Below are 22,022 nucleotides of genomic sequence, written 5' to 3' on the forward strand. Positions count from 1 at the left end.
CCACAAGAGATCATTTGTTTCATCTTTGTATTGATTGATCACTCCACTTAGAGAATAGTTGCTAATGATTTACCTGCACAAGTAGGCTCATAAAAAATTATTTTTGTAACTCCAGCATTAAAGGAGAAATATGTCCTGGATGGACTCGACCCTAAATGACTTCAAGCGTTATAACATATATTGAATTCAAAGAATAGAGCATAGCCACATCTGGCTCTGTGGGATAGCCAAGGATATAGTTTAGCTAGCATGCTCCAAATCACAGTACTAGTAAGTTAGCGTGCTCAGCAGAGATACCAATTCCTCTCACTCATTACACCAATGAGCGTATAGAGGAGTTACTCAGCAGAGCAATATCATAGTGGAGAATAGGTCTGCCACCATGTTCTAGCATCAACTGTGATAATCAGGTACTTGACCATAGAGGTACCAATGTTCCCTTAGGCTCTTCTTTACCGCTTTTGATAATAAACGTGTGATTTTTTAGCTTTTTTTAATCCCTCAAACCACACCGGGGTTAATTTACTAAAGGGAAATAGACTATGCACGTTGCAAAGTGCAATTGCACTATGGAAGTGTCTCCATAGCTTAGTAAATTAGCAGAAATGTTGCTGACTTCCATCATCCAATCATGTTCAAGCAAAAATGCTGTTTTCTTTATTATCATTTTCCCTGCACACGATTGGGTATTCTTTGCAAGGTGAAGCTTTACCTCACTTATTAAAGCGGTAGTATACTCAGATAATGTAACTACAAATTGCAATATATAACCTAATTTAGGTGTTTTCAATCAAAGCACCACATATAGTATGCCAATAAAACCTTCTTACTTGTTATGATATAAGTTTTTGTTAATACTTCTGCTTGTATCTCGCCGCCGCCATTACTACTCCTGTCTTCTGCGTCTGTACAGTAATATATTTCCGCCCTCAGTATGTATCTGTCGTCACAATTCCACGCATGCGCATTTTTCCCCAAAGCCAAGCCTCGTTTTCGGTTACTATGGAAACCGTGTCCAGCAAATAGGATCTGATCCCAGCTTCTCAATGAGGAAGGAGTATCGTGGGATCTCTGGGCTGACGCCAACATTAGGAAATGACGCAGCCCCAGCATATACACAGCATTTTTCCAGGCAGCATAAGCTTGCCGGAAAATAAGGGCTACAAGCGCATGCGCCGGTGATGTCATTTAAAATAAACACAAAGATTACACCGAAAACAAGCAGGTAAGAAGCGATAAAAACATAGCAAACACTACTATAGGCTGCACTTATTCACTTTAAAGAATTTGGTTGGAATGGGTTTACTACAGCTTTAAGCTCTGGAGCAACTGCAAAGTGCACAGTCTATTTGCCTTCAGTAAATCAACCCCACTGAGTCTCTAACAAAGCTTTCTTTTACAATACTGAGTTCAGCTGTTTGCTTAACCTATCAATGTTTATTCTGCTGCTTATAAACAAAAGATAAATATCTATATGTAATATGCAAATATCAAATGGCTCATAAAAATGTAGATTTGACTGCAAAATATATTGCTTTTTACTTATGAAGAATTGTATCCTTGATAAAATAGATTTTTCTTTGAGAAAAGGGAGAAAAAGAGAATACTGATATAATACAGTGATGGGTCTGTGTACAGTGCCGTATATGATACCCTACTTTTGATATGCTCGTATCATCCAACTGATCAGTGTATTTTACCCGCTGCCTTTGTTTGTTGGACATGGCATCTTCTGTTCAATGATATGAAGTATGAACAGTTTGTTTTACCTACAGTCATCAACCATTGGAGGCTGATAACTACAAAGAAATATTTTGTTGAACCTGTAATAATTTTAAACTTAATACCGTCACATTCACAACACTAATATAGTAATACACTCCTGTTTAAGTGCAAGCACTACAAGATGATCACCTGTGTTATGTTCTATAATACTATATTCTGCATACAGCCCCCCCCCCCATTCAATTGTGCATGCATTTTGAATTCTGATCTTAACTTCTCAGACCTGGTGTTCCATACTCTCTCAGTTATCTACAAACCATTAATGGCAGGTGCCATTACTGGCCAATAAGATTTTCAATAGGAGGGGAGGGGGAGAAGCTATAATTCAGAAATGTCATGGGCTCTATTCAGTACATTTCCTGATTGGGTGGCATTGCTGGCTCAATTTACCAACACAACAAAAGCAGTTGTAGACCTTGCAGTATCTGCATTGAAACAACATTGTTAATTTACAAATCCGATGTGTATGCTTTAATATTGAACTCTTTCTCTGCCCTTTATTATCATTTATATCTTTGCTTATTCATACAGTATTAAAAACCCCTTCCATACAAGAAAGCCATGACTGTTACTGTAGTCATGCCACTGTTTCATACTGTATATGTTGTGTAGGGATCACTGGCATTGTTGCTGTGACTGGAACCATGCCTCTCCTGGGCCCCCCACAACATAATAATTGGTATCCAACATTATTTTGATTACCCTTAGAATGAAAGCTTAACCTAACTGTGAAATGGGGAAATGTGAGAAGTCCGCATTGCCCTGTCTAAGAGTGGTAGACATAATTTCTGCTTCAGGGATACAGGGGAAACTGCTGCTAATCCGTGTTAGAGCATATAAAGGCAGGTAGAAAATAAAATTTTCTAGAAGGAGGCAAACATATCAGCTTTTAGGGGGGACCCTGTGGTTTCTGGTGGTAGTACAGTACAACAGACAGCCCTTAAGTGGCCCGTCATACTTTTTTAATGACAGTCAACAATGTAAAAGATAAGCGCTCCAAAGCCTACATGTAACACACCAGTAAATTATGTGTAGACAGTGGACTGCAGTGAAGCACATTATATACAAAATAAATATATTTAAGACATTTGAGCTAAGTATATGTATAATCTGGTCAGTAGAAAGATTAGGGATCATAAAAGGTGTACAGTACAAGAGCTTATTCAGACACCCACCTAAACGTGACAAAATACAACTCTTCAATGTTCAGCTATGAGAAAAACAAAACCTAAAAAAATAGAAAACTCTTATGTCAGATGAAAATATAACACTGCGTAATCCGCAATATGCGTGTGAGAAAATCCCGCGGCGTACACTGAGCTCCGAAGGGATTCATAGTAAAAACGGAGATGAGTACTTTACCAAAAAAGCATGCATACAATCGCTGTGGTCGTACAACACGGCCGCCATGATCATGAATACAACAGTGAGGCAGTGATCTGGAATTGGAAAAATGGAGATGGTTAGACGTTGACTAAGCTTTCCGAAGCCGCAAAGTGGGGACACAACGCCATGTCCGTCTTCTGGAGCTGCTTCAGGATTCGTTTGTGGAACTTGTTGCGCACCCGGTTGAATTCCATGATATCCACGGGGTCTATTTCAATCCAGAACTTGTGGAACTCGTGCATCAAAAAGCCTAAGAAGAAGCATGTAAGATTGTTAAACCTGCAAGACTAGTCTTGCGTTGTAACTATCTCAATCTACTTTTCTAATATAGTAATAAACATAATGCTAGAAAAAGAAGATTAAAGATTAAACTTCATTTTTCCAATGTAAAGCTGTCATGTATACAGTAAAAGGAACCTGATCTGGTCCAAAGCCCTTCCAAGATAATGATGAGTTGAAGTGCAGAACCTTGTGGTACATGCAGGTATGTTGATCAGTCTTAAGATCAATCCATGGGTCTCTGTGGATCTCTTTGGATCCTAGGCCCAGGCTTTACATGGAGCCTCAATCCTGTTCAGGAGAAAAGCCAAACTTTAACCACTTGCCGATCAGAGATGTACCCGTACATCACTAGACTAGACTTCAAGTGGTTATACAGGGATGATGCTTGCAAAAGCAATGATGCTTGTAAAAGCAACCCTAGTGGCTAACTAGATGCTGGATTGCTTTTACAAGCAGAGGGAAGAGGATTTCCCCCCCTCCTGCCACCTTCCACGGCTTTACCAGGATCTCCTGTCCTATCGGGAGTCCAGATCGACCAGCAGGCACAGAGCCGAATAAAGAACGGATTGGCTTTGTTCAGCTCTATGATATAGTAACCGGGAAGCGTTGACCTTGCATCAATTTTGGTTTACCCAGATGTAAACGATGCCATTTTTAAAAATGAAAAGCATTTGATCACACTGATGTTGGTGTGACCAAATACTTTGAAAATGATCATAAACGATCACCTTGTAAAACAACCCATTCTATTTAAAATTGTAATGAAAGGCAAATATTTGTGTATAGATATATAAAAAAACCATTATAAATACTTTTTTCCCCCTTTTTTATAAGTGATCACATTCCCTGTGCCCCCTCTGTCCTCCGGGGATTTCACACAAAGGAAGCAATACAAAAAGAACAGGATACTTTTTCAAAGAACTACATGGTACAGCAGGCACATATCAGGAACTTGAAATGCTGGGGTAACAAACACTTTAAGGGCAGAGTTGAGAGCCCAGATCTCACCATAAAGAGTACCTGTCACATGCCTATTGCTGCCACAAGGGATGTTTACCTTTCTTGTGACAGCAAAAAAAAGTGCTAAAAACTTTTTTAGACAACATTTTAAAAAAATTAAATAAATTACATTTTTAAAAATTTTTGCACGGCAACCCTCCTGTGCAAAGGTGAATACATGTGTCAGTCGTGTACGCACACAATCAGTGATCACCCACACATTCGAGATATCACTGTAAATTCTAGCACCAGACCTCCTATGTAAATCTAAAGGGGTAACCTGTAAAGACTTTTAAAGAGTCGCCAATGGATAGTAAAATTTATCTCAGTTGTTGCCGTTGCATGGGCGTGCACAATTTTATAGCGTGATATGATTGGTATCTATTTACTCAGTGTAACATCATCTTTTATATTTTACCAAAAATGTGGGTTATGTATTGTGATTTTTTTGCAATAAAATTTGAAAAAAACTTGTTTTTCCAAATAAATTGCATTTGAAAATTGGTTGTTACAAACAAAAAGTGGTAGAAAAGACCTGGGGGTCAAGTAGTTAAATAAATTGTTCTTTATCACCTTCTTCGCAGGACTGATCCATGAAGCCTGACTGGAGTCCAGCACAGGTCCTCATTTGGCTAAATGATGTTCTAAAGACGGGGGAATTCTAATAACAACTGAGGCTTAGGCAATTGACAGTTGAAGGGATGGGGATCAGCACTGGAAGTAGGAGAAGCTTGGTATGAGAAATCAAGGCTCCCTATTTGCCATGCCATTTGCTTCTCACTGCATCCAGGCACTAATAAAAACATGATCAATAACTGGCATATAATATTCCATACAGTACATATACACAGGACCACTGATAAGGCTGTACAGCCAGCCCTCCTGTACCATACAGCCTGGCAAGGCTGAGAATTATGAGGTGGCCCATGGATGTGACAAAATTACATTAACAGTGGAAGGGCCTTAAAACTTGAGCCTACGTATAGTGAGCTTAAATGCGGGTGTCAGGTGCACGTAATGTACAGAGTGCAGGGCTCATGAGTTATTCAGGAGGCTTGAGGACCATTTCTTGGACACCTCACAGCAGCTGCTTAGATGCACACTCAAAAGCGATCCACCAAGGCTCGCTTTTAGGAACATTTGCTAGTGTAAACCTTCCTAATAGCACTCATTGTAATTCCACCCATATTGCTGTTGTTTTAACATGGTGACAGTAAGCTGACACTTATGCTGCACAGCTGTCAGGCTACGTTTACTCTGTTAAAACTACAGGAATATAGGTGACATTACAATTAGTGCTATTAAAAGGGGCAAAATGATTGATAGGGAGCATGGGCTGCACAGTAACATGCACTTCTAGCAGCTCCCCAGTTTGCCTTTATTACTACTGGGACAAGACTCTTCCTCACCGCAATCAGTGCAATTTGCTCAGGAGCTTTATTCAAAGTTGCTTCATCCCATGCCTTCACCAAGACAGGAAGAACGCGGGGTGACGTTTTAATGAATGTGATGGACAGGTCCCCCTGTGCACCCATTGGCTGAAAAGACAACAGGAGGTGGTGCAGCTGCTAAGCTATAGGCTGTGCCACTTCCTGCTGCCTCCTCAGCCAATGGGTATCTCAAGTTTCCTCATTAGCCTCTCCCTCCTGACATCAATCGGGAGTCCTGCTAGTGTACTATGTGGGCAGGCTAGGAAGACGTGTACTTCAACACAGGATGGTCCTCTATTAAAGGGGATAGCTGCAAGCCATATATACAGTCTCCCTGCTGGACTACTCTGCTGCCCGGACCCTATATGGGAGAACTGCCTGTACCTCCTTATCAGCATCCCTGGGTATATGTGAGGGTTTACAACCACTTTATATTTTAGTTTGCAGTCTGTTATAAATATTGTGACATGCATTTGCAAAAGCAGTGGAAAAGCATCACAATATAGAAAAACAATCTGACCCCCCATGGGGCAGGTCACAGATAAACAAATATACAAAAAATAATTACAGAGATATATAGAACAAAACAGAATAAGGCTCATTTTACACTTGCATTGTGACTTTAAAGTGCGACTTTGATGCGCCTTTAATCTGACTTTACATTCTCTGGACAAAAGTCGATTTAAAAGGCAGACCAAAGCAGTGCAGGAATCTTTTCTGAAGTCGCATCGACTTCAGTAGTATCAATATGAACAGCTCTCATAGAAATACATTGAATTTCACATGTCCTGTGACTTGGGGTCTCACAAGTTGGATCCCAAGTCGTAGAAGTGTGAAAGGAGCATAAAACAGGTCACACTGACTGGTCTGTCTGTGGTCTAGCCAGAAACTTGCAAGGTTGCAAGGGAGGTATAAGACAACGCGAATGATAAGAGACAGGAAAGAGGGAATTGGTAAATAGGGCCTCAATCAGACCCTACCTAAAGCCCTAGGAGGCCTGCTTCAGAGCCTTAAGGAAGAGAATGTGTGAACCAAAGGTACCAGGAGCTGAGAACTTCTCCATCGTGTCAGACAGCCCAGTCTCCACTTTTTCATGATGAAAATCTGTTTGATTCTAGACCTTGTTTCAGCTACAGAAAGAGTGGAGGTTTTCCAAGACCTACCAGTCATCTACTTAGGAGCAGTGAGGCCATGAACCATAAGTTGGAATTGAGCCTTGAGAAGATCTGTGTCCCATCAACATTGTGAGAAGTGAAACAAATGTCCAGCCAGTATTGCTGAGCCACTGGGCATGTTCACCATATGTGATAAAAGGTTAGATAATATTATTTTTAAATATAAAATGATGTGGAATAGGAAAATACTTACAGAATGTTTGCTGGAAATGATGCAATGATGGAGCCTCAGGGGCCACATTGTACATATGAGTCTTGAGGGCCCCACTTATCAGCAGGTTGTAGGCTAGGTCAGTAATGTTAATCCCAACTATAGCAAATGAATAACTGCAAAAAAAAAAAAAAAAAAAAAAGAAAAAAACAAACATAAAATACATAAAAATAAGTGTTAAGGCTCATATATTTAAGTGCAAGGCACAGGGAGCTTCAACTCTGCAACACTGACCCATCTTCAAAGCTTGGGGGAACCAAACAATAGAAAAAAAACTGCAGATCACACCCAGATGGATGTTACAGGTCACATTTAATATGGTAGGGCACAGTGGGACTGTCCTGGCCAGGAGAACACACAGTGATTATTGCTAGCGGGTATAGCTGCTGGCAACAATCGTACGAAAAATCTGAAAAGCTGGTTGTACCCAAGTTGATCGATCAATCATCTTGGGTACAATCAGTCTGCCCATACATGGTTTGACTGTTGATTCACGTCATCCAATCATGTGCAAGCAAAAATTATGCTTTTATTTTCCTTGCACCCGATTGGGTATTCTTTAGGAAGATAAGCTTCACCAAATTCACTAAGCTCTGGGGAAAATTAGTGTACCTGCACTTGCAAAGTGCACAGTCTATTTGACTTTAGAAAATCAACCCTATAGTATACACCTCCTGACTAAATGTGTTATTTTTTATGGTTTGTGTGAGCCATGTTGATACTTGTAGACTATTTCAACAGCCCTGACTCACAGTTGATTGTGGACTTCTAGTAACTAGGGAATTGCATTTTCCTAAAGCTCCAGTCAATTTATTGTACGGTCTTATATTCTACAGTGTATCACACATCTGTTAGTTTCTTTAATACCTTCAACAAAGGGTCAGTACATAGAATATTGATATTTCACCAATAAAGATACCTCACCACTGAATCAACAAGGGATATAAGAACAATAAGGGCTTGGTTATACATGCGTCTTCCTCTGAAGAGAGATCTGTGGTGGGTTGCTTTTCAGAAGGAGTTTGACAGGTAGTGAGAACGCACTGGGGTTGATTTACTAAAACTGGAGACTACAAAATCTGGTGCAGTTCTGCAAAGAAACCAATCAGCTTCCAGTTTTTTGTTTTTCAAAGCTAAAATTAGTAGCCGATTGGCTACCATTTACAGCTGCAATAGATTTAGCCTTCTCCAGTTTTAGTAAATAAACCCCATTATGTTGCCTTCTCACCACCTCACCTTAATCCCTTGCATTGCACGTAGTTGTGGTATGGCCCCATTCACCTCAATAGTTCGCTTTCAGCAGGTAGTATTGTCCTCTGAATGTGACTGTAGACATCACTTTTGACATGGCCACAGCATGTATTTACGCCCATACAGCTGCCTTTGCAGCTAAGGAAGAGTGGTAAAAGTGTGGTTCAGCTGCAGGTTTTTACCCATCCTAAACCGCAAGTGTAAACTAAAGCTGGCCATACATGGATCGAAATTTGGCTGTTTCAGCAGGGACCGGCTGAATTTCGATCCATGTATGGGCAGGGAGAATGTGCAAAAGTCGATACAAGCACCTTGTAGGATTTTCCCTGCTTGATCAGTGCTGTAGGCTATAGCCAGCAATACTGATCAGAGTATTCTGATGGCGGGGGAGTCCTCCCACTGTCAGAATAGAATAGCTCAGCGAGCAGGATACCCCCATTCACATTGAATGTACGGACTTGCTGGTTGAATAAAAAAAAACTATCATCTATAGGCTGCCTAAGCCTTAGTGATTCAGATCATCAGTATTCAGCCATAATCAAACTATCAATTGTGGATGGATCAACATTTTACAAATAGTAAAAATACACTGAGTTTCTTCTCAGTAGTTCACATACCCAATGGCCTTGTCAAACTTTTTCATTTCCCATTCTGTTTTGCTGACTTTACTGCAAAGGAATAGAATATTTAGTGTGCTTCAAACAAAAAAAATGTGAAGATAACAATGAATACACGTCAAAGGAAAAACACAAAAGAGCTGTGTACATGCAATGATAGTTCTCACAAGACTGCTAGCCAGAAACAACTTACAAGACAAAAAGACACAGCACTGTTTATTACTTTAAATTCTTTATCACAGCTGTCCACCATCACACTTTGTCACTCTGGATCTCATCATCCTTTCCTATGCTCTGGGGGCACAACAGCAGTGGCGACCCCTGTTTTCTCATTGCATGATCAAAGCCCCTCCCTACCAAAAGCCAGCTGGATAGGTTGGGGGTGTAATAAAATAAAGGCATGTGCACTGTTCTGTCTCAGCATCGATTGTACCTGTGACCTTCTTGTAGACCCCCAGTCTGAAAGTGTGTGCAGCAGGTTGAATGATGGCTTTAACAGATAGTTTACTCAATAAATAAAGACTCCAGAGGTGTTCTCCAATGCTTCTTTATGCTTCAAGTTAGCAAAGGCATAAACATAGAGGCTTTTCCATAGGTAAATTTACAATGAAGTTACACAGCTTCCACACTCTGCAGTCTCCTCATAACAACTAAACAAAATGGTAGTTACAGCAGGAAAATGGAGGATGGGAGAAACCATCTAGCCAGAAACAGCAGGGGTGCAAGGAAGATACCAATAACATAGCATAACATAACATGTAATAACAACTGCTAGACAGTTAAAGCTGCGTGGCAGCACACTCCCCGCCTGGTATCGTGAGATACCACTACACAATTATTTTCCATAAACATACAATTAACATTGCATACAGTATAATGCTATGTAGCCCTCTCCTCTAAGCTAACTATGCTAGAGGTCTAAGTGACTCCTACACATAACACTGAATCAGGATTTTTGGAAGCAGGCATAATTAGGACTGTCTCAGTGACTGGTCTCAGGAAGGTTTTTGGGCTCCCGTCCTTTACAATCCTGACTTCCACACTTCGGACCTTTCCATCATCACTAGCAATGGCCTTTGTAATAACTCCAACTGGCCACTGGATCCGATTGGTTTGCTTGTCTTTTAGAAGAACCAGGTCCCCTTCCTTTAAGTTAGGCTTCTGGGTTTGCCACTTTTTACGTCCTTGAAGAAGTGTGAGGTATTCCCTCCTTCATCTGTCACAGAAACAATCTGCAAGGTATTGAGCGTATCTCCATTGACATTTATATATGTCCTTTTCATCAAAGATGCGCTTTGGCGCTGGGATCTGTCCAATTTTCCGGCTCAATAATGCAGCTGGAGTTAAAACAGTTGGACATTCTGGGTCTGTGGATACAGCTGTCAGCGGTCTTGAGTTGATTATTGCTGCGACCTCAGCAAGGAATGTAGTAAGTACTTCATGGGTAAGACGTGAAGAACTCACATCAAGCAACATAGAATCCAGTATGCGCCTTGCTATCCCAATCATACGTTCCCATGCTCCGCCCATGTGTGAAGCGTGTGGTGGGCTGAATCTCCACTGGTCTGCAGTGGCGGAGAAGGTGGCCCTTGGAGGTGGCTCTGTCTGAGAAGCTCGCTCCTGCAGGGGTTTGTTAATGCTCTGGGACGCTCTCTCGCTATAATTGAACTGGTTGGTCAGTTTTCTCTCCTTCTTGTTCCTGGATGGTATTTCCTCACCTTCTGTCCATTCTTCACTAGCCTGAGCGTCAGACTTCCCATCTGTAACTTTGTCTCCCGGCTCTGTGGAGTCGTTGGTCTGAGTCTCTTCAATGACTCCCAACTTCGCCATCTGTCGCCGCGCTTCATCAGAGTCTTCGCGTAACATGTTTCCATCCAGGGAGAAGTGTACGGCCAGCTGGTCCACGATGTTAATGGGTTTGTAGGCCCGTTCCTTAAGACTGTACCTCACAATGTTCTGGGGGGCATGAGGGTTGTTTGTAGTCAGGATACGAGTGAATTTCTCCTTAAGTTCAGCGTCACTGTGTTCCAGCTGGTCCGGAGGCTTAACCAGAGTCTTGGCCTGCATCCATTCATCAGCTCCATCCCCCATATCTGTGGAGTCATCTTCATCCTCCAATTTTCTTCTTGAGCACATGTTGGAACTCAATGCTACAACTTCAGGCCAGATTTCCGGATCAGTATCTGGATCCTCCAGGTGGAAATCCATATATTCTTCTGAGTTTGTAGAAGACTGGTCCATTAAAAACTTGGGTCTGTTGGAATTGTCCTTGAAGAACTCTTCATCCAAAATCTTGATGAACTCCTTGTCTTCGACTGAAGGAGCAACCTTGCTGTCATCACACGTAGTCTGGTACGCTGAATCACCAAAGTCCTTTTGAGAAGTGAGCTTACAGTTAATACTTTGAAGTGCTTGATATGGAACTTCGTTTTTGAAATCAAGTCTTTCCTTCACATAATAGTGCGATGGACATTTCATCAATTGACAGGTAACATTAGTTTTGTAGGAAGCTACATCCAAGAGCTTGTGAGATTGGTCTAAACAGACTTCTCCTATTATCACCCATCCAAGTTTAAGTTTCTGGGCCTAAGGAGCATCATCTGGACAGTTACATAACTCTCTTATTTTATGAACTCTAGGAATGTCTCTCCCTAGTAGAATCAAAATCTTAACATCCTTGTTAAGTGGTGGAATGTAGTTAGCAATGTGGCTCAAATGAGGGTGATGACGTGCAACCTCTGGTGTGGGGATTTCTTCTCTGTTGTTCGGTAGCTGATCACATTCGATTAGAGTTGGAAGAGGAAACTCTGTGTCCTCATATTCTGATGCAACTATGAAGCCATGGGCTCTTCTTCCAGAAGTATTGACCTTTCCTGCACATGTCTGCAAGGTATAAGACCAGGTCTCTCCTTGAATGTTGAATAGGTCAAAGAATTCTGTACTGGCCAATGAGCGATTGCTCTGATCATCGAGTATGGCATACATTTTTATGGATTTTGTTGGACATCCTTCAGGAAAAACTCTTACAAGACATATCTTGCTACAAGACTTGCTATGAAGCCCTTCTCCACATACCTCTGTACACCTTGTGGTTACGGGGTCGGCATATTGCTCAGTTCTCTCCCCGCCATCATCTGATGTAGTCTTGGGGTTGCTGCCGGGTGAAGGTTTCCTTTTGAACAGGTCTGAATGAAGAGCGTCCACATGTTTGTCACTGTTGCAGAGAGAACATCTGATGGCGATCTTACAGTCTCTAGCTAAATGATCGGAGGATGCACAACACTTAAAACAGATATTATGCTCTTTGAGAAATGACTTGCGTTCTTCAATAGGCTTGTCCTTAAATGCACGACATTTGGAGAGAGAGTGTGGCGCATTATGAATAGGACACTGTTGATTAAGATTGCTTGCTTTGATGTCTGTAGCTAAGACGTTGGATGCTATCGCGGTCTTCCCCACGGCAATAGGATGCCTTAAATCCTTGAATTTACTGTTGGTGGCAATACCCCTTGAAGTACTTAAAGGAATAGTGGTTGTATCTGGATAGAAGAAGCTTGGGTCATTCTTAGATCTTGCAACCTTCCGCACGAACTCTGAAAAATAAGAAAAGGGAGGGAAGGAAACACGATGCTCATACTTATACTTTGATCCTACACTAGTCCACTTTCCCTGAAGATAACTAGGCAACTTTGCTACAATAGGATTTACGCCCTGAGCAGTGTCTAAATAGCTAAGACCTGTTAAACTAGGATCTAACTTCGCAATTTCAAGTTCTTGAAGGAGGTCACCTAACTCTCTAAGCTTATGATTGTCCTTAACAGAGATTTTAGGAAAGTCGTTTAGTCTCTGGAATAAGGCAGATTCAATGACTTCGGGGCTCCAATAGTCTTGTTCTAGACGTTCCCAGGCAGCATCAAGGCCTGCTTTAAAGTTATAAATGTAGACAGATTTAAGTCTCTTTACTTGTTCTGAAGATTGACGCCCCAACCACTTTATTAGTAAGTCAAGTTCTGCTTGAGGTTCAATGTCCAAGTTCTTGGTTACCGCCTTAAATGTAGATCTCCAACTCCTGTAGTTCTCTGGGTGGTCATCAAATCTAGACAGTCCAGTTGTAATCAACTCTCGTCGAATCATATACTTGCTGAACTCTGCAATGTCAGTGCTTTCAGTTTTTATAGCCACAGGGTCTACTGATGGTGCGCCGTCTTGGACCATGGTTGGTATATGATGTTGGCTGGTAGGTAGAGAGAAAGGTGTTGCAGACGGGTTTAATCTAGGTAAGGGTCTGTCGTCTGAAGGTCTCTGAGCATTTGAAGTTAAAGAGAGCTGTATCAAAGGGGGTATAGAGTTCATTCTGTAGTCTTCTGCTGTGCCCTTGTAATCTCTATGCACATAGGGTTGTGGTGGCACATGAGCTGCGTAGGTTGATTCACTTGATTTTGTGACATGCGGTAATTGTGGAGGGTCTCTGTTAGTAGGTGCGTCTAGTTGACCAGCTTGCTTTGGCGACACATTGCCTTCTGATCCACTTGCTGGATGATTATGAGAAGAATCTCCAACTGTAGGTGGGACTGTATTGTCGTGGTTCTGAGTTAGGACAAACTGTAGGGTCCTTTCAACAGGGTCTTGACAAGCAGCTAAGCTGGTACAAGCTGCTCCTTCTTCTTCCAATAGGGCTTGTTCCAAGACAGATAACTCTGCTAAAGCTACTTCCTTTTCTCTATTCTTCTGAAGAATTTCTAGCTGAGCCTCTGTTTCTGCTTGTATTCTTGCTTGAATGCGTTTAGCTTCTGCTTCCTTGCATTTAGCTTCTGCTTCCTTGCATTTAGCTTCTGCCTTGAAGGCTGCTTCTTTTTCAGAGCAGGCGGCTTGAACCTGGGCTACTGCAACCTTTTGGCGAGCTTTGAGTATTTGGTCGCTCAGTATTGACCTTATAGAGCAGGACCGCAATGACTTAGAAGAAGATTTATGATATGAGCGGGCAGACCTAGAAGATTTTCCTGAGTGTCTGGAAGAAGCAGAGTTACAGGATATAGTCTCATGTAGCTGTGCCAATCTACCTTCTATATGTGCCTTTGCTTCAAGATATGTACTATGCCTCTGCTGGTCATTAGAAGTAAAGTCCTTTAATTCCAATGCAGCGTCCTGTTGGAATGTGACAATAGGGAATAGTACTTCTCAGAAAGTCTTTTATAATTCTCAAATGCCTTCTTAACCCTTGAGAGAGCAGTGTTCAATTGCTCAGAATTGTTGCTAGATTCATTAGTGGCTGTTATACAACTTAAAGTCTTTTCCCACAATGCAGTCAGGTTACTAGATGTTTCTTCCTTACTTGCTTCATAAACCTCCCTTGCCTTCAAGGATGGATGAGGGGCTCTGACAAGACGAGCAGAATGAAGTAAGGAGTCTGCTTTATCTTGACTAAATGCAGGTAATTCTGTGAGATCTCTGTCAGACATAATAAGTACTGTATTTCTGGTGTCTTGTTAGAAATCTGCCAGAGCTCAGCTCTGTAAGTAGTGACTTCTGTTATTAAGCAGGCTGGGCTGAGGTATTTTTTGTTACAATAGTGGCTAGTGCTGGAATTAGTTCAAACTGGATCACCTCAGAAGGCTGTAACAGTAATGAAGCATTCAGTAGGTGGCTGGTATCATATGCAGAGTAATGCTTCTGGTGACACACAGGTGTGGTACTTACGTTTCTGAAGCTGGAAATTTACTATTCTGAAGCTGCAGAGATACCTGTGATGGATTCTTCATGTTAAAATATTTGATTTTATATTTAGATTATATTTAATTTGCTTTATAACAATTTTGTGTCATCTTGTAATTTTTATAGTTACTTATGATCAACATGATGTGATCTATAGGCTAACATCCAATATACATGTTTACTATTTTTATGTGTGCATGATATTGGATGTGTTCACCTATGTTTGGTGAACTCAGATGATATAGTCCCAGATTATATCTGTACTGATATTTAATCTTTATGAGTTAAGTGATTGGGGTTTGTTCCGTTTTTCCCGTAATTTCACCTGACAGTATCATTTTGTATGTTCCCCGGGACGGACTTTGTGATCAGGATGGAGACCGCCTTGGTTGCATCCGGATCTGGTATCGTCTCTGGGAATCATAATATGACGTAGGGTGGAACGCATCGGTCTTGGTATTCACGTATTGTTTTTGTACATTGGTTTGTGATGTAATATCCGTGGGAGGGCCGTGTACGTTCCATCTTGCATTCCAGATGAGTCATTGCTGGCGGCTCTGCGTCATTGCGGCTTCCGGCCATGGGCTCTATTTAAGGCGTGCATATTCGTGCGGGCCTTGCCTTTGATAATGTCCACCGTAGTGACGAAACGCGTCAGTTACGTCGGCCCGCACGCAGACACGCCCACAGCCACAGCCATCTTGATATCAATGTTTGGGTCATCTACCAACATGTGAGTTTTTTATCATGTATTGTTGATTTACTACACTATTCGAGATCCATTTGTCTTTTGGAGGTATATCCTCAATTATCTTTGCGGAGGAACTCCGAAGGAGTGGAATTATTTGGATATTATAATCTTGGGACCGAGTGCGTCTGACCTAGTGGCAGTTACCATTGGAGATACCGTTCTAACCTGAGCTTCTAGTTTGATCCATGCCTGTTTGACCTCTCTTAATCGGGGGGTCAAAAGTTCCGGTAAGGAGACATCTTTATTTGAGCACGTGGTTTTTGCAATAATTATCAGTTGGAAAGCTCTTTGGTGTTGGATTCCCTCCTTTATTTTCCACTAACAACTGGCTTTCATGCACTCACATTCCTTCATAGATCCTACAGAGTTTCTTCTGCAATATAAAAATACCTGCCAGCTTTTTTTGGGATTTTAGTTCCCCTTTAGGTTCTGATAATTATACTTGTTGCAATAAAAAAGTACACTTCATGACTTATTATTAATATATAGCTGCAATATTCTGTGTCTTTCATAGCTGCTTAGACATGAGTTTTAACAGTGCTTTTGCATGTTAAAGCGGTGTTCCAGCCTCCCCTCTTCCCCTCCAAAAATTCAAAGTTAGCAGCTACATATACTGTACACATACTGTAGCTGCTGACTTTTAATATTAGGACACTTACCTGTCCTGGAGTCCAGTGATGTTGGCACCGCAGCCGATGTTTCCATAGGCTTTCGGGTGCTGCCGCCGCCATTGCCGGTGAAGGAACCCGGCAGTGAAGCCTTGTGGCTTCACGTGCGGGACCCTAATGCGCATGCACGAAGTGCGCTGCGTATTTGGATTGGCTCAGCAGCGGGGGAAGGAGGAGGGGGGCCAAACTTCCGACGGATAGCGCCGCGGCGCCATTTCCTGGAAGTGGGGAAGGGTACTTGTCAAAAACAGGTACCCGTTCCCCCCTCCCCCCCTAAAAGGTGCGAAATGTGACACCGGAGGGGGGGAGGAAGCAAATGAGCAGAAGTTACACTTTTAGGTGGGACTCCGCTTTAACTAATAGTATATTTTAGATGTTCTTCTAAAGCAGGGGTGTCAAACTCAATGTAATCACCAGACATATCAGCATTATGGTTGTCCTCAAAGGTTCGGTTGTATTTGCAAGACTACTGTATATAAATGTATCCAAGCCTTTTTTTTCTGAGGATAGGTGCAGAAACTCAACTATGTCTTCCCCTGCCAAACCACAATGAACTGTAGGTGAGGCCAATCAGTCAGAGGATCTTAGAGGAACAATAAATAGGGGTGTGCTACGTATACAGTTCAGGGGGGGCACTACATACATAGTGAATAGTTCAGGGGTGCGCTATGTACCAAGGGCAGGGTTCAGGGGTGCGCTATGTACAGAGTGTAGTTTCAGGGGTGACCTAATCACAGAGTGCAGAGTTCAGGGGTGCGCTATGTACAGAGTGTAGTTTCAGGGGTGCCCTAATCACAGAGTGCAGAGTTCAGGGGTGCACTATGTACAAAGTGCAGTTTCAGGGGTGCCCTAATCACAGAGTGCAGAGTCCAGGGGTGCACTATGTACATAGTGCAGTTTCAGGGGTGCCCTAATCACAGAGTGCAGAGTCCAGGGGTGCGCTATGTACATAGTGCAGTTTCAGGGGTGCCCTAATCACAGAGTGCAGAGTCCAGGGGTGCGTTATGTACAGAGTGCAGTTTCAGGGGTGCCCTAATCACAGAGTGCAGAGTACAGGAGTGTGCTACATACAAACTGCAGGTATTAGCTCTCTTTCACAGGCTGTCCACGCCTCCTTTCCACCCTTCCTCGACTTTGACCTCTAAACCACTCTTCCACATCCCCGACCTCTGCAGACACCTCCCTCCACAGACCTCACTCCCCTCTCCCCCCAAAAGAGCTTTATCACATCTCACCCATCCGGCCCGGCTCTAGTACCTCCAGGCAGTGTTGGATTGCTTCGCCTCTCTCTCTCACTTGCAGGGAGATTATTGCTGGGCACCACCACATTCTAGCCGTAAAAATGCCCTGGGGGTGAGGGCCACATAAAATAGCCTGGCGGCCTGAATTCGGCCTGCAGGGCCTTGTGTTTGACAAGTGTTTTAAAGGGACTATGCACCCAAAAATGAAATATCAGCTATTATCAAACCCTCTGGTATTTTATATCTCTGCAATTCTAACAGTATGAAAGTCTTGTTCCCTCGCTGTATTAAAACTAAACTGACTTCTTTATAATTAGGAAATTATACACAACAAAAAAATGGGAGAATTTAGCTACCATAAGGGTTGCTGAAGGTAGAACGATTTAGAAGTTTCAAAGATCTCATCAATGGAATCTTCAGTGATATACAGTAGAAGGATTCCGCCCAATCAGCATCCACCCAAAACTAAAATATCAGCTTTAAAGCTGACTTATCCTTTTCATGGGAGGCAGCAGTCGGTACCATTTTAAGGTACTCTTCAAAGTTGTGGTACAGCTTCAAGAAATATTCACGTCTCAAAAATCTGCAAATAAGTGCACAGCTATGCATCTGCAGCAGTTCTGTTCATTGTACAGGGTTGCTTTGCTGAAGGGCATTCATCCCAGTTCTTCTGTATCAAAGTCATTCCAAGCACTCACACTGTGCACTACTTCACTTAGTTAAAGCTGAACGGGGACATAGGCTTTCTGAAACAGCATCTCAGACAAGTTAATGGCTTTTTATTCCTCTTTTATTCAATGTACTCAACATTAGCTGTGGGCGGATGGTCTGACATTTGCTATCAGCAGAAATTCACTATAAGTTCTATTTAATATACCCATCTTTTCTACACTTGAGCTTGGCTGAAATCGAGTCATCGGGGTTCATGAATGTCCGATCAACTTTTTTTTTTTTTTACATATTTTTTTTTTTTTTTTAATTATTCAGATGAGTATGGCATTCATTCTAAAAGCATACATAGCAATCACGAAAAGTAAGAACACCTGAGCATATTTGTTTCAAATCATTTATCTAGCACAGTGGTCACCAACCTTTCTGACCTTATGACCACTTAACCCCCCACGGACCACTAACATGAATTTTACATCTTTTATACACACAATGCTTCGACTTTCTGCTCCCTCTGCACTCTGCATCACACTGCTCAACAGTGGATCTCACCTTCTTATCCAGCTATGTGCTCAAGCTCTGTTCTCCCTCCCACAGTCTGCGATCAGCGCTGCCATTGGAAGTCTCTTCCTTCTTCACTACGCACTACTCCCAGCACCTCCCTCTGAGTTCACAGAAGCCAGAACTACAGAGGAGGCATTGGGTATCAAGGCGTGCTGACAGTACTGACTGTCAGCATATATTGAGAACAACATTTGGGGGGGGGGGGGAGGTATACATCCATTGCAACAGAACCCCTGGGGACCACCAAAATGTTCTCGCGGATTATAGGTGGTCCATGGACCACTGGTTGGTGACCGCTGATCTAGAAACCGCTGATCCAAAAAGAGCCGAAGGCAGAGAATCAGCATTAAAGCAAGGCAAGTAGCATCAGAAGGTTAGTAGCCCGTACAGTGCTCTGATCTTGTGCGTACCTCTTATAGACTCCGTTTTTGGAAACCAAAAGGTAGTGGAGATGAGGTGAAAGTGAAGTGTTTGTCTTAGTCAAATGTGTGCATAGAGAGTTCTGAGGCATGATTTAGGCAGATTAGGGGTGGAAGTACAATTTGTGCAGACTGCACCTTCCTCTGATGTTAGAATGCACTGACACAATCGAAAAATTTCCAACATATCCTTTCAAAATCAGTCAATAAACAATTGACTTCTGTCGAGCAGGGGAGCTCACACACTAGTCATTATTTGGATGGTCCCAGCTGGACCAATCCTATTTCAATTATTGTATGGCTATTTAAAGGACTTATTAACAAGGCCGTACAACAATGTATGGCCATGCAGGCAGTACTCTTTATATCAACTGGGACACAGCGGCTGCACAGACACAGCTGCTGCTCTCAATTTGACATCTGTGTGGGTGCAGGTGAAAGGCCCTAAACCATGGGTGTCCAACCTTTTGGCTTCTCTGGGCCACATTGAGTGTAGAGACATTTTCTCGGGCCGCATATAAAATATAAACTATAGTTAAGGTATATAAGTAATAAAACGCGGCCGTGCCCTTACCGCGCTCCTGCCCCCTCCCCGCCCAAGCACTAATTTAACACAACTAGAGGATGATCCCTTCCAAGGTAGTCTCTGCCTAGTTAGTTGGAAGCCGCTGTGGCCGTTTACCCGACCCGACTTCCTTCTTCCCCATCCCAAAAAAAATAAATTGTCAGGGGCCAGTGGGCCGCATTGCCTGGGGCTCTGGGCCGCATGCGGCCCCCAGGCCGCAGGTTGGACATGCCTGCCCTAAACCCACACTGTCAAGTTGGAAGTGGCAGCTGTTTCTGTGCAGCTGCTGCATCACAATAGACATTGATGGGACTGCCTGCATGGGGATGCACGGTACACCTATGCATCCCTGTGTGGGTAAACACGGCCCTTGCACAGGTGTACGCTGTAGTAGGTCGGTGTGAACGAGGCCTATGTGTGTTCTCACACAGGGGCCCTTGGAAGATTGTCCTAAAGCTCCTTTCTATACTTTTTATCTGGGTCTTCTTCATTTTCTAAATTACATTTAATTACTTTTCTTTCCCCCTAAGTCAAATATATTTACAATATTTAGTTCTCAACTCCATTACAGAAACAGTGCTGCAAAACTACAATAAGTAACACAAAACAGCTCAACAAACAAAAGCACAAATCTTTTAAAAGAGCGATTTGAAAGATGCATTCCTCTTGAAACACTGTGAGATACAATCTACAACTATCTCTATCACTATTGATGGAACATAATTAAAAAGAAGACAGTTCCACTTTAAAATGTATATATAACCCAAATTTTTAATATAGTGTATTTTTTTAAAATGTATTTTATTTTTTTTTATTTTTTTTGTGCACCCACTGGGTTGATTTATCTACTCGATTTATCCTGGTGTTTACTGTCAACTAGATAGTGATGAGAAATCCAAACTTTTACAGTTGTTACCAGAACAAAAGATGAGGGTTAGGACCATTCGCACGGGCTATTTGCTACACTGCTAATCCCAGTAGCAGAAACACTGATTTCCTGCTGCTGGGGCTGACAGCTGTCTGCGTACAGCCTAAATGACTTTGCGAACAGGCATAAATAGCTGCGGCCGCCGACAGTTTGCCCTTGCAGTGAATGGGCTCGGCAGCTGCTGCTATCCGCGTGCAGCTGTCAATTGATTGCAGGAGCTGGCAAGACGCCCATGAGAGGAGAGCAGCCTAACTTTTACATTGGAGCCACCTGTTCCTGTGCACTGTCTAGTTCTTGTTGCTTCAAACATCTGGTGAGCATATATTTATAATACTATTAATAAAAGAATTTAAAGCACTTAGGTATTTTTATAAAATAATAAATATATTTTAGATAATTCTTTCATATTGGCTATATTTAAAAGCAGCAGGAGAAAGAGAAATTAGCAGGGTGGTTGGGGGGAGGGTTCTCTTTCACTGTCCGATCAGAGCTTGGGATGGGTCATCATCATCACCTTTGTCCTATGAGCAGCAAGGTGATTCAGGAACTAAGTAAACTAAAGGCACATTTTAGAGGTTGTTGGGAACTATTCCAGTAGGGTATATTTAGGTGATTTACAGTGTAGGTGATACCTTGTTTTTTAATTACTTATAGTGAAGGTGCAATTTTTTTATGGCCCTCAGTGGTAGAAGATCCATTCTAAAAGATCATTAGCCCCCAACTCATTTATTTGCTCAGATTTCCTTGGAACTGCAGATTCTGGTGCTGTGTTTTTAGGGCTGAAATCTAATATACGTTGTGTCAAGGCTATTCCCTTTTTCCTGTAAAGTTGGCAGGTTAAACATAGGCTGGTCTCTTCTCATATGAACTACACAGCTGAGAGTGTCTATATGATGTTATCTACAATCACTAAAATGCATGGATAGTAGCAGTGTAGGGACAAGGAAGGGGAAGTAAAATTTTGTGAGCCAGGAAGTGATTTATTTTGATCTGAAAACCTGACATCTGAAAGAAGAGTCATTCCACATCACCTGGAAGGGGAGTCCTGCTCTGATACCTATGAGGCAATCTCACCATGTCACCTGGGGGAAGAGTCTCACCCGGTCACCTGGGAAAAAGTCTCTCCCTGTTATTAAGAATAGAGAAAATTGAGAAGAGAGTCTCACTCTATTACATGAGATTACATGAGTCTGGTCCCTTCACCTGGAAGGAGAATCTCATTCTGTCATTAGGAAGAAAAATCACACTTCAATACTATCACCATCACCTCCATCATTCGATAGAAGAATCTCCTCCTGCCATCTGGTAGGAAAATCCTGCCCTATCTCATAGGACAAAGTTTAACCCTGTCCTAATGATGTCTTACCCT

General features: G+C 42.2%; 1 protein-coding gene across 3 annotated transcripts in view; it reads right to left on the reverse strand.

The window, feature by feature from the left end:
• Positions 1 to 2,644: 2,644 nt before the first annotated feature.
• Positions 2,645 to 22,022, reverse strand: part of ELMOD1 (ELMO domain containing 1) — a 235,826-nt gene continuing 216,448 nt past the window's right edge. For all 3 annotated transcript variants that reach the window (XM_082244719.1, XM_082244717.1, XM_082244718.1), the window contains 3 exons: positions 9,137 to 9,187; positions 7,251 to 7,384; positions 2,645 to 3,421 (listed from right to left, as the gene is read on the reverse strand). In XM_082244719.1, the coding sequence (XP_082100845.1) occupies positions 3,249 to 3,421; positions 7,251 to 7,384; positions 9,137 to 9,187 (358 nt within the window). In that variant the 3' untranslated portion in view covers positions 2,645 to 3,248. The remainder of the gene's footprint in view (positions 3,422 to 7,250; positions 7,385 to 9,136; positions 9,188 to 22,022) is intronic.

The sequence above is a fragment of the Pelophylax lessonae genome (genome assembly GCF_965119305.1).
Source record: "Pelophylax lessonae genome assembly, chromosome: 2".
NCBI classification, from domain to species: Eukaryota; Metazoa; Chordata; class Amphibia; order Anura; family Ranidae; genus Pelophylax; species Pelophylax lessonae.